Below are 13,195 nucleotides of genomic sequence, written 5' to 3' on the forward strand. Positions count from 1 at the left end.
TTCTGTTATCCAGGAGAAATGATCACCTGTCCTTGGTGCTTATTGCCAAAGCCTCTGAAGAAGAAATGAGTGTCTGAGGGACCCAGAGACTGTGGAGACCAGCTGGCAACCACCCCTGAGGCTGTTTCAGAAGAGTAAGTCCGAAGGCTTAAGCTTGTCCTACAGCCCCCAGCCCCCAGAGCCCAGCTGTGCCCACCAAGCCCTGCCTGGCCTGACCCCAGCCTCACAACCAGATAGCAACCCTTAATCCCAACCAGCCAGGTTTGGCATCCCCACCCCTGAAACCAACTCCTTTTCCAGGGAGCCAAAAAAATCCCAGCACAGAACCAACTGGTTTCCAACCTCCAGATGAGAGAATTCCAGCGCAAAAAAACCACCTCCCCAACACAGCAGCTTTCGGAGCACACAGACAGCATTCAACAAAGCCTCTTCAGCAGCCATATAAACCAGATTCATCCAAAGTCAGAACTCAAGTGGCCACCCCAGAGTGCCCCGTGCCACTCATCTACATGGGAAGGCCATGGGGACCAGGGCTCCGGCTTGACCACCTAGAAGCCTGCACCCTCCCTCCCACTCCTGTCCCCACCCATTCACTGAGGCTAGCGTCTTGGCACTTACCCTCTCCCCAACCAGAGGCATGGCAGCCAGTGGGGGTCCCATGGAGCCAGGACACAACCCTTCCTCGCTGCTAAGCCAAGCCAGAGGCAGCCTGTCCTGCCCTCCCAGCCTTCAACAGCACAACCACACCACATCAGAGCAGGGAGAGGTACCACTCCACTCATCCAGGTTTGGCCATGAGCTGGAGGGGCGGGCGGGGTCACCATAGCTGTTTTTACTCACTGAACTCCAAATAGGATGACTCCAGGGACAGCCCCAGAGAAATATCTGCCCATCCATCCCAGCAGCAGCCGACGAATCTATTCCTAAGCAAAGCAGCAAATCAGGAGACCCCAGTCCTGGGAAAGCCTATTTCAGCTCCAAGGCTGGGTAGAGGGATTTCAAACCCAGTCTTTCTGCCTGTCCATGGGAAATCTAGGCTCCCTTCCTGTGCCAGAGAAGCCACCAAGCCAGATTTTGTTTATAGAAAATTAAAAAGACAATTCCACACCGCTGCCAGTGACATTCTGCTCCAACCGCTACTGTTTCCTACCGTTTCCTACCGTTTCCAGAAACAGGCTTGTAGTTTCACTCCCAACCCCCACTCTGCGCCCCTTCAGCATGTGGCAAGGCTGACCTGAGGCCAAGCAGGGCAGGACCTGCAGGAGGTCGTCTCGACCATGCCCTGACCTCTGGCTAGGGTGGCCAGCCAGCACTTGGCAGGGTACAGGCTTCCCGCTGTAAGGAGGTAAACATGACATGCATGCCGCCTGCTCCCGGGAGAGCAGACACTCTGAGGCCGGACTGCCTGCTGTCTCTCCTGTTCCCCGGACAACCACCACATGCACACAAAAGGGGGTACGTACACAAGCCCCCGCATGCGGGTGCAGAGGGTCCTGACCCCCGCCAAGGAAAGCGCGGAGAAGGGCATGTTCCTGGGGAAGAGAGCCGAAGGCAGGGGCCGGGCGGAGGGAGGAAGGCAGCAAACCGGGTGGCCTGCCGCCCAGACAATAACAAAGATGGGAAGCGAGATTTTCAAAGACGCAGTGACTGCACCCAGCGTTGAGCTCTGGCCTGGCTGCATCTTCCTGCCAGGGCACGCCTGGTCCCCTGGGGCACCAGAGCCATCAGAGAAAGGCTGAGGGTCCCGCCTCAGGCTGGGCTTGGCAGCTGGGGTAGGAAATCAGCTGCAGGCAGTGGTGAGGATGCACTGGAGAGCGCTGCTCTGGGCCGATGGAAATTAAAGGTCTAGCCATTCTACTGGGAGGTGGGAGTGTTACTCTCCAGGAAGATGCTAGGGGTCAGTTAAACAGTCACTCAACCTTGGGCAGGAGTTGGGCTATAACTTGTACTCCTCTGCCTGCTAGAACCAAGGAGGAGGGGAGAGATATTTTCATGCTACCTATGCCTCCCCTACAGGGAGTGCCAACACGGATACAGCCCTACGAAGGCAGATGCCAGTGGTCTGAGATGTTCGGGCTAAATGCTGAAAAGACTCCTCGGTGCTTGCCTGTACTTTCACCTCCACAGGCTGGGCAGGGACACGTTCTAACTGGCACCAGAATCCATCACCATGCCTGTGCCTAAGTGGAAAGGTGCCTGTGGCTGGCACCGCTCGAGGAGGACCTGGGCCCTGAGAGGCTGTGTCCGCCCAGTGCCCCCTGGAGGACAGGATGGCTTGCCCTTGCGAGCTGAAGCCCGCTCCATTGCCAGCGTCTCCCCGGCAGGTTGAACCACCTCCTCCTCCTCCCTCTCCCCTTCTGCCCCATCAGCCACCTCCCCGCGGAATTTCCACACCTGCTCCCGGCTGGCCCAGGAGAAGGAAACAGAAAGCAGGAGACACCCCTGAGAGTGGAGAGGTGAGGAAGGGAGGGAAGAAGCTGCCTAGGCTGGAGAGGAGGCGGCCCTGGCTCCCCAGCCTCAGGCTGTGCCCCCAGCTCAGGGCCTGGGCACTGCCCGCTCTGCTAGCCCCGGCCCCCAGCGGACGGAGCACGCGCCCTACTTAGAGCAGATGTGCCCCCTAAGTGGCCCAGCCCCCTGCTCCTCCCCTCCAGATGTTCACCCTTCCCCTCACCACGAGCAGCGCCCGGTCTCGGCCAAACCTGGCCGAAAATGCCTTTTGTATCTGATACCCAGAGGCTCCTGAGGCAGGGGGATGGGTCCTGGGGGCGGAGGCGCCACTTCCGTCCCCGGTTCGGGCACCGCACGGCCCGGGAAACAATGCCCACCTCGGACAGGCGAGGCAGGACTTCTCCGCGAGGGCACTTCGCGCCCGGCCTCGCCGGGGGCCGCCGCGGGCACCCTCTGCTCTCCTCTCTTCACCCCGGAGGGAGGCGCAGGGTCCTCCCCTCGGGCCCCCCAGTCCGGCCCAGGTGGCCCCACAAGTTCCCAGCAGGCGGCGTGGGGTCCCCTCCCCCATGTGGCTCGTCCCGGGCCGGGCTCGCGCTTTGTCCCCGCGCCCTCAGGGGCGCAGCCCGGGGCGGCGGCGGCGGGCTCACCTCTCATTGTCCGCGGCGGCGGCGGCGGCGCTCCGGAACCCCGGCAGGATGTGGCGGAAGCTGTGGTTGCGGTCCAGCTTGGGCTGGCTCTTGGTGCGCTTGATGGAGCCCTTGAGGCGGCGGCTGAGGAAGCCCTGCGCACGGGGCGACAAGAAGGGGAAGGGGAGGCGGGGTTAGCGCGGCGGCGGCGGGCCGGGACCCGCGCGGGACCCGCACCCTTGCTGGGCGGCCGCGCGGCCGAGGGCGGGCCGGGCTCGGGCTCGGCCCCAGCAGCTCGCGGCCCGCGCCGCCCGCCCGCCCCCGCCGACCGAGCGCCGACGGCCCGGCCCGCGCAGCGCGGCCCAGCCCACCCCGCCCGCCACGTCGCCCCCGCCCCCTAAGCCGCTGTTGCCATGGCGACGCCGAGCCGAGCCGCGCCGACCGCTGCCGAGGCTGCCCGAGCCCCCCGGGCGTCCCGGCGAGGGGGAGTACCGGGACGAGGGGGCGGGGCTGCGGAGGGGCGGAGACCCCCGGGGAACGCCAGGGCCGGCCGCCCCACTCACCTCCCCGCCGCCTCCAAGCTCGTCCTCCCAGAGCGAGGTCACACCCCCCACCACCCACCAGGAGGAATCCACGCCCCCTACCCCGTCGGGGATTGACAAAGCACCTTCCTCCGCTGCGAGGTCGCTGCTCTCAGCCCCCGGTGGTACCGATGAGAGCGGGCGCGTGGTCGGCTGAGGCGCCGGCTGGCCTGCGCCTGGCAGTGCCCTGGCCACCTAGACCCCGATCCCGGGCGACATTCCCTCCCAGAGCGGCAGTCGCTTGATGTCAGTGTGGGGCCCCTGCCCGGAACGTTGTATGTACCCCAGCAAGGACAACCATCTTGGGGAAAGGATCCTTAGCGCCCAGCTCAGGGAGGGGCCCGATGAGCTGAAGGGTTTGCTGAGTATCCCCATTAAAAGCTTCAAGATTTGGGGAACCTTATTCAGGCCATTTATCCACCTACCAGGTTGCACCGACTGAGAACAGAGCTTAATCCCCCACCTCCCCCATCCCAAGAGCTCCTGGTCTGATGGAAGAGACAGAGGAGACAGGCGTTCAATACACACAGGTCGAACCAATCTTCCCTTTACAGGTGACGGGAGAGATGTGGGGGCCCCAGGGGACACAGCCTGGGTCCTGCCAGGCTTGGAACCTACAGGAAGCTTGAGGGAGAGGAAAACTGGAGGAGGGGGAGCCCTCTAAGGAGGGGGGGTTCTGGGGGCCACCCACCTCAGTCTCAACTCCAGGTTGCAAGTGGGATATTAATTTAATTTGAGGTTAATGTATATAATCCAAATACCACATTCCATCCATCCCAAAATAAAGTGTCAGTTTGGCAGCCCTCTCTGTGTCCAAGAGGAGCAGTGGATGTTTGCCACAGGCCCTGGGCTGCATCTGTCCATCTTCAACATGAGAAGGTCAAACATGTGCTGTACAAGTCATCTCATGTCACCCGCACAGAGAGAAAATGACAGAAAAACATTCTCTGCAAATGAAGAGGCTTGCTCAGACAGGTAAAATGACTCATCCAAGGACACCCAGCTTCTGGGCCTGGCTAATTCGAGAGCTTTCAAGATTTCCCTTTTCCTATCTTTCTCCCTCTGCCTTTTCCTTCTTCCTCAGCCTTTCGTATCCACAGGAGAACTATCCCTGTGGCCACCTGTTGGGATTCTGCATGTCCTTAAAGGCCCAGCTGAAATACTACCTCACCAGAAGGCCATCCCAGGCAGTGGAGTCCAAATGCCCCTCACCTCTGCAGCCTGGAATTATCGATCAAGGTATTCTAATCAGCTGCCACAAATATCTCTTAGGTATTAGGGGCTGCAGGAGGGATCCTTCTCCAGAGGCGTGACCCATAGACAAGGCAAGGCTTAATGCAGAGGGACCGCAAATGGTGGCAGGTCAGGGGAGCACTAGGCTCTCTGGGACACACGGCATGGAGGCAGAGGCCTGCACCTCTTCGTGAGCTCTGAGCTCTCCCAACCTCCACCTCTTGCCAGGTATAGGGGAGGGGGCTGCACCTGGTTAATTTGGATGGGTTCTCTTCTCCCAGGGGTTGTGGTCAAGCAAGTTATACCAATGGGCTTGTACTTTTTCTTGGTTTTTATTTTCTACACTGATGAAAATTTCATAGTTTTTGCAATCTTGAGGTACGAAGAACAAAAAAGCATGTTTCACAATTTATGTAGCTCATTCTAGAGCAATATTGATGGCTTTATCCTATTTCTGAGTTAAAAAAAAAAGTTTTCCCCCCTCTAGGAGGTTTGATGCACATGTGCTACTTCCCCACTCCACCCCCTGTGACTCTACTTAATGTTCCTCTGACAAGCAGCCTCCTCCTTAAAGCCTACTCAGAATGGTACCTCCCCCACCCAAACTGACAATGACCTTGGGGACTCCTAATACCCTGTCATATTCACTCTTTCACCTTAATGAGAGCCATTATGTGCTAGACACAGTAGCAAAGATAGCCATGAACATTATGGAGTGAGCAGTGTATGGATATTCAAGAGGTCAGGGAGCTCAGATCATGAGAAAAGAGATTCTTCCAGGGAACAGAGAGTGTTCCCATTGACCCACCCACCCATCATATCACACATCCACCTAGAGACCTGTGTCCCTCAGATAACTCAGCTCAGGACCCTGCATATGACAGGCTTAACAAATACTCATCATCTTGGAAAGCCACTACCAAAAGGGGACTCAGATGCAAAGGCTGCATTACAGGGTGACTGGGGACCAGAGTAGGGAAGGGACTTCCCCAAGGTCACAAAGCAAGGTTAATCAAGGACCACGGACTCCAGTCCTCTGCTCTGCCCAGCCAGACAGCTTGTTGCTCTCCTTCATGGGGGTGGAGGGCCAAGGGCGTCCTCTCCCTCATCGCCAGATGAAGGGAGGCAAACCTTTTCTGCTGTCCCTTCAGAGGCAGCTCCTGGGACTTGATTTCTGGAGGCAGCTATAGCCCCGAACTTGGGAAGAGGGGTTGACTGGTCTTCAGGTCAGAAACTCTTATTCTAGACTCAAGACAACCTTTAATTGAGGGGCAGTTGGCAAATCATTCAGTCAAACAGGGTTCTTGATACCCACTTTCCGGGACCGCAGTGGAGCCCGCTGACAGCCCAGTGGCTAAGAACCAAGTCAAACCCAGCTCCACACACCCCTCACTGCAAAAGAAGACAGTTAAGGCCCCTTGCCTCTCTGTGAAATGGATGGGGGGCTGCAGTGAGGATTAAACTGGCAGATAAAAGCTGATAAAGCTGCCAGGCACAGTGGCTCACGCCTGTAATCCCAGCACTTTGGGAGGCAGAGGCAGGTAGATCACCCGAGGTCAGGAGTTCAAGACCAGCCTGGCCAAAATGGCAAAACCCCATCTCTACTAAAAATACAAAAATTTGCCAGGTGTGGTGGCACGAGCGTGTATCCCAGCTACTCGGGAGGCTGAGGCAGGAGAATCGCGTGAACCCGGGAGGTGGAGGTTGTAGTGAGCCAAGATTGCGTCACTGCACTTCAGCCTGGGTGACAAAACAAGATTCCATCTTGGGAAAAAAAAAAAAAAAAGATAAAGCTGTAGGCTCAGAGTGTAGCAGACAGTAAGTGCTCAACAAAAGCTACGTGGAATTCCCATATACATGTACAGGACTATTAAAACACTCCATTTGTAGTGACATGTATTGGGCCTAGCTCATCTGCAAGGATTATAGGTGGTCCCCATGATCACTCCCTTGCCCACTGACAGACTCTGACCCCCTAGCCACACCCCCTAAGGCCTGGCTGTATCCCACTTCTCCTGCAGATGGCCCTGGACCACAGGAGCCCATCCTTGCTGACCATTCTCACTGGACAGCTCTAGCCCTCTCACATCGCTTGGCCTCAAATCTTCATTCAGACAAGCTGTGGGCCGATTACTGGCCCTCTCTGAGCCTCAGTGTCCCTATGTGTAAAATCAACTGATGATGATACCTACTTTATGAGACCCTGGGAAGGATGAAGTACGATGTCGCCAGAACGACAGTAACTATTAAGCAACTACACACAGTAGTAGGTTTATTGCAACCAATACTGATGTTGGCTGAGCACCATCACCTCTTTTTGCCCCAATGGGTAAATGACCACCAAGGGTGGGAGTCTGTCTGGGCTTTCCAGACAGGAGCCTGCGGGCTGTCCAGCAGGGGGGATGGAGACATGAATGAACATGCTTGCAAAATGATTCTGGAGCCACAGAATGTCATCCAGTTTGGTAGTTTTGAACTCTTTTAAACAAGAACTTTTTTTTGTTTTCCTAAAGCAACCTCACAGAGACTCCCGATGTCCAAAGTGCACAGGCAGGCAGGGCTGCTCAGGTGGAGGCCTCAGCTTTCATTCACTGGAGCAAGGACTGATGTCTAAAGCTCAGCAAGCAGCCTACACAGTCCGCGGGGACCCGAGGCTCCCTCCCCAGATGCGGCACTCTGCCTCTATTAAGGCAGCCCATGTCCCCGTCTACTTGTCAGGCAGCTGTGCCATGGCGCTGAGGTCAACTAAGGCCTCAGGGCTTTTGCACAAGGCTGCTGCCTGGTGCCACCTCCCCAGCTCATTCCCTGATGGCTGGGCGTGGATAGCTATGTAGCCCTCACCCCTCTCTGTGGATGGCCCACTGCCCATCTGGACATCCTTCCTATGCCAGCTGATCCTTTAGGCCCTAGGCTTCCATCATATCACTGACCAAAGCACAGGGCAGTTTGAGTGGGGGTCAGAGGCCTGGGGGTCTCTGGCTGGAAGGACCCAAGTTCTTAAGCCACTCTCCTACCCCAGTTCCTGCCACTTCACCACCATCCTGACATCTGGCCCACAACCCTGTTCCTTCTCCAGAAGGTCCTGAACGACTTTTTCAAAGCCCTTTCAGAATTCAAGATACGTGATTTCTTCATTTACTCATTTCAATGAATTCCACGTGATGATGATGATATATTACCAGCAATCAAGCTTCTGTTCTGACGAGTCACTCCCACCCTAGGAGAGGACGCCTAGGAGCTCCCAACGCCTCTTATCAGGAATCCCTGGGAGAATAAGGGCTTCAGAATTCAGGATGTTTTGGATTTCCGGGTGGGGAAATGGAAGCTCAGAGAAGTTAAGTCACCTGCTGAAAGTGGCAGAGCTGGGACTATAACCAAGAGAGTTCTGGCCCCTGGGATGGGCAGCGTGGGGACTCCTCCATATAGGGAAACAGAATGGACAGCTCTGATCATCCTCCCCACACTCAGCCCCAGGCACTGTACTAGGCCTCAGGGACCAAAGCCAAGGTGGGAGGGAAGAAAGGGAGGCCCGCTCACTCCCTGAGTGCAGAGCTGTCACACAGGGGCTCCCAGTGAATACCTGGAGGCTCCCCACCCCCAGGGAGGAGAACCTTGCCCAGTGCTGTCCTTGTCTGTGCCTCACTCCCAGCCGAGGAGGCAGTCCCTAGGGAACCAGGGATCTGCATTTCAGCGCCGTCACCTAGACACCCGGGAGCCCCTTGTCACCAATGGTCTCGAAGAAACTGCTTCTCACCTGAATACCAAGCACTGACTGAGCAACATGCCTAGCACAAAGTAGGTGCTCAATCAAAGGCGGGTTCCTTCCCCCAAGCCCAACATCTATTTGTCCTTGCATTCTTCCTCCAGGCCTGTCTTCATCACTCTCTCCCCTTTCAACAGACAGACCTGGGCTGCTGCAGATGGGTAGGTGGGCCTGGCAGAACTTTGTCGCCCGTTGAGCCCTCAGCTGCCCACTGGGGAACCCCAAGACAGTACTCAGGATGGAGGCAGAACCCTGTGGATCCTCCCTCTGCCCAGGCCCGGCTCCTCCCATAGCTGTTTCTAAGGCCCATCCCCAAAGAGAGAGCCTTGGAGAAGGGAGACTATTTTGACAGGCATGTCTCTCAGTATCTTTCTGGGGCTTTGCCCGAATGCCAAAAGCACATCTAAATAAACAGGAAGGGGAGAAGATCCCATCCAGATCCTGCCACCTCTCTCAGCTCCAGGAGGGGAGAAATGCTGAGCGCACGGGCTGGCGGGCTGACCCGACACTGCAGCAGGCTGGTGGGGGCACTAGAAAAGGGCTGGGGTGGTGGGGGTCCTGCTTCCAGAGTCACAGGGTGAGAGCCAGGAGGGCCCACAGAGGGCAGCCAGGCTGGTGATACTGAGGAGAAATCTGAGGCCCAGAGGGCAGTGGGACCTGCCCAGCATCACCAGTCGGGGCCATTAGAACCTGGGTCCCCTGCTCCTTGCCCAGTGCTCTTTGTATCTTCAGCATCCACGCTTCAAGAACCTCACAGGCTGCCCTCACTTCCTCTTTCTGGGCCACAGTCTTCCCATCTGCAACACGAGGGGCTGGACTGGGTGATCACCAAGCTCCTTTCCAGTGCTGATATTTGATGATCCTATAAAGTCAGAGCAGCTGCCAGGGCCAGGCTGCCTGGCCCGCCCCAGGCTTGGCACCAACGGCATCAGGGAATTCTCTGGCTTTGCCCAAATCCTTCAGATGTGCCATTCCTCCTGCCCTCGCCTTCCCTGTTCCCGGGTCTCTACCCACGGCAGGCTGCCCAGCTTCTCTGGCCTCCTCCCCTCAAGGGTATGCACCATCAAAGAGGGTCCCAGCTGGAGAATGACTCACTAATGGTGGAATGTCAGACACTGTGACAGGCAAAAGACGGGAGGCATCTTAAACTGGGATTAGGTTAGTGCCTTCCTGGTGGCCACCTATTCACAGGCCACCCTATGCCCATAGACTCCTCCACAATCTCATACCAGTGAGATCGCCACATATTCCGCCTGGAGAAGGTAGCCAGACTACTTAAGTCATACAAAGAAAACCAATTCATAGGCCCTGAGAGCCTTCGGGGAAGCCCCAGGAAGGGGCTGGACCCTGACACTCCAGGGTCACTGTTGTGTTAAAATACTGCCTGGAAAAACACACTTAAACATGTTCACTTAGAGAAATATACAGGGCCAGAAACATACGCAAGTGCTAGGACAGGCATGCATACAAATACACACAAGAAAGGCATCCCACAAAGAAATGCATGTGTAAGCGTACAAGTACCCCGGTACCACTACACATACAGACACACACAAACACAAACACATTGATCAGCACACACACGAATACACACATACACAGCCATGAAACATACAAGCCAAAATACAAATACACTGAAACAAGCCCATAAATATACATATGTACTCAGCTTTCATCAGGCACCCGCAGAATTGTGCAGACACACAAAACTAAACACACTGGCCCACATGTGCTCAAATTCACAACCAGGAAAGGAAGGGCAAGTGGCCCAGGAAGCTCCAGAGTTGGGAGCCCAGATCTCAGGGCCAAGGCAAGAAAACAGCTCTTAACGGCTTCCAAGATGACCCCCTCTGCTTTTCTGGCAGGGCTTCACTTTCTGGCAGTCTTTGAGGACAACTTGTTTGCTCCTCTCACACTCAAAAAGCTTGTCTTTACAGCTCCCTGAACATGTGGCTTTTGCAGTTCTGTTCCCTGGCAAGAGCTGAAGGTCCCTGCCCTAAACATTTCTCCTTCTGCCCATTAGCACAGCTAAAACTCCACCGTTTGACACACCTCTTTAGGTCCTAAGGGTAATTCAATCTCTAGGAATCCCCAGGTAAAATGTAAATAATTTTCATACTTCCCCTGGAAGAGGGTGAAAGCAGGGGATTCCACCACTTAATGGCTACGGGGCTTTGGGCTCATGACTTAACCTTCTATGCCTGTGTCCTCTTCTGTAAAATGAGGACAAAGTGGTTGTGGAGATGCAATGAGATCATGCATGGAAGAAACTTAGCCCATTTCCCTGCATACAATAAATACGAACTGCTGGCATTGCTGTCACGATCACTTTCATTTATCACTTCCTTTGACCACCAGAGACCAGCCCAGCCATTAGCCAGAAGGGCCTGGGCTGTTCCTCCTGCCTGGGAAGGAAGACCCTCCACACCCTTAAGGTACCTCCTCAGTCTTTCCCTTAGAGGCGTCCCCCGATGTCCCCACCCTAGGCCAGGTCTCCCTGTAGACTTACGACAGTTGTAATTATAAGTGTGTTTATTTAGTGCCTCCCCACCCATACTGGACTGTAAAGCCTCCAGAGCAGGGGCCATGGCAACCTGGGTCTCCAGTGCTGGACACCTGGCAGCTATTCTCTCAATATTTCCTGAATGAATTCACAAATATTTAATGACATAAAAGGAAACAGAGAAAGTGCTCTGCGGGGCTTTTTGAAAGGATTTCACTTGGAAGCAATCTGGGCAGACTTGCTAGAGGAGGCAGCTTTTGACAGCATTTTGGAAACACTGAAGGTGGGACAGCAGGTGGGCTTGCGGAGATTAGCTGGGACAGGATAGCCACATACAGGCATTCTAGGCAGACTCACAGCATAAGCAGAGGTGTAGAGGTAGGACAGTGGGGAGTCTGGCTGTCCAGGGAGGCCCCTAGAGTTATCACAGGTCCCTCCAGCCTCCCAGTTAGACACCACCACCTGAGCCTGGGCTTATAATCCCCTCCCCAGTGCAGAGGACACCCAAGTAAAGGGGAACCCTAAGGAACACTGAGAGTCTAGTGGAGGAAAAAGAGGGGAGCCCAGATTTGAAGAGGGTGAAGGTGAAGTTGGGAGGGGAGCTGAGGATGTCGGCAGGGCCCTCCTGGTATCTGCCAGTGCCCAGGATTGGGCAGGCATCAGTGAACAGAAACCAGTTACGCATTCCCAAGATCTCAGCTTGGGATGTGACAACCCAGAGCAGCCAGGGAGTGACTCATTGTCCCATAAATCCTCCAGCTGGCACCTGCCTTAGCATAATAAGCCTGTCCCAGAGGTCTGGATGGCTACAAACACCTCATCACCTCTTTAAGCTCTCAGTCAGCCCTGGCCGTGGGATGGGGTGGGGAGTTGCACACCCAGGGCCACGTGGCTGCAAGGAAGCCAATTCCACCAGGCGGTTACACCCCTGCAGCAGGGTCTATACTTTCTCCGCCTGCCCCCACGCCCTATCACTGAGGTCCCAGCCAGTCCTCCCGGGGCCACTTGCTGACTTTAGTGCTCATTCCCCAGCAAAACTCCCCTATCCTGTGCTCTGTGCACTGCATGAGTGGCAAGAAAACCACATTTGGAGTCTACAACTCGGGTCAAAACCCAGCTCTGCTATTAATACTAATGAAGGCTCTTCCAACATGCTGCTGAGAATTAGTCAGATGTATTTAGTAAGCCCTGACTAAGCTTCAGGCACTGTATTAGAGCTTCCCATGACTTCTCTTGTTTAATTCTCACAACCTAGCGTGCAGATGGGAGAACAGAAGTTCAGAAAGGGCAACTAATTTGCACAGCACCGCACAGCCAGGAAGCGGTAGAGCTGGGTTCAACACAGACAGGCTGCTCCAGAGCTAAAGCTCTCATGTAATCCCATTTTCGGACTGAGGCGCTGAGCCAGCACCTAAGCCGCTCTGTGACTCAGTTTCCCTGCTGTACAATGCAGGGATTAGTCTAGCTGATCTCTAAATTCTTTCCAGCTTGGGTGTGCCTCCCTGGTGACCCATTTGCAGGTGACAACACACGGGGGGGAATCTTCTGGGGACAAAGGGGCACTAATGGTGGGACTTACAGACTTGCGCTGGGCCACAGGGAGCTTCAGTTGGATAGGATTCCCCTGCACTTCCAGGCACCCAGCTGGCCTGGGTGGCCCCAGGGCAGCAAGGCAGGAAAGAGATGCTATCTTGTTTCTCTCCCTGGACCAAGAACTACCAAGGAAACAACAGGACCCCAGGGAGCTCCAGGCCTGAGGACCAGTAACCACTAGTGGGAGGGAGGGGCGGGGGAAACTCCATAAATCCACCCGAGTAAGCAGTGCTCTGAAAAGCCCTTTTCACTACAGAATACAAAATGCACCGTTTTGGGAGAGGATTTTATAGGCTATATCTCCTCCTGGGTGATTTACCATCTGCGGGCCAAGGTTCACCTGGGAGTCCTGGCCTCAGAAGGGTATGGGATAGAGCATGGGGTGGAGTCAAGGTCAGTTTCTTTTTTTCTTTAAAGGTCAGTTACTTTTTTTTTTTTTTTTTTTTGG

General features: G+C 55.4%; 2 protein-coding genes across 10 annotated transcripts in view; both read right to left on the reverse strand.

The window, feature by feature from the left end:
- MORN5 (MORN repeat containing 5) overlaps nt 1-13,195 on the reverse strand; it is a 632,826-nt gene that overhangs the window by 481,914 nt on the left and 137,717 nt on the right. The gene's annotated exons all lie outside the window — the stretch shown is intronic.
- DAB2IP (DAB2 interacting protein) overlaps nt 1-13,195 on the reverse strand; it is a 216,683-nt gene that overhangs the window by 81,891 nt on the left and 121,597 nt on the right. For all 9 annotated transcript variants that reach the window (XM_050761876.1, XM_050761879.1, XM_050761880.1 and 6 more), the window contains one exon: nt 3,096-3,229. In XM_050761876.1, the coding sequence (XP_050617833.1) occupies nt 3,096-3,229 (134 nt within the window). The remainder of the gene's footprint in view (nt 1-3,095; nt 3,230-13,195) is intronic.

The sequence above is a fragment of the Macaca thibetana genome, chromosome 15, assembly GCF_024542745.1.
Source record: "Macaca thibetana thibetana isolate TM-01 chromosome 15, ASM2454274v1, whole genome shotgun sequence".
Taxonomy (NCBI): domain Eukaryota; kingdom Metazoa; phylum Chordata; class Mammalia; order Primates; family Cercopithecidae; genus Macaca; species Macaca thibetana.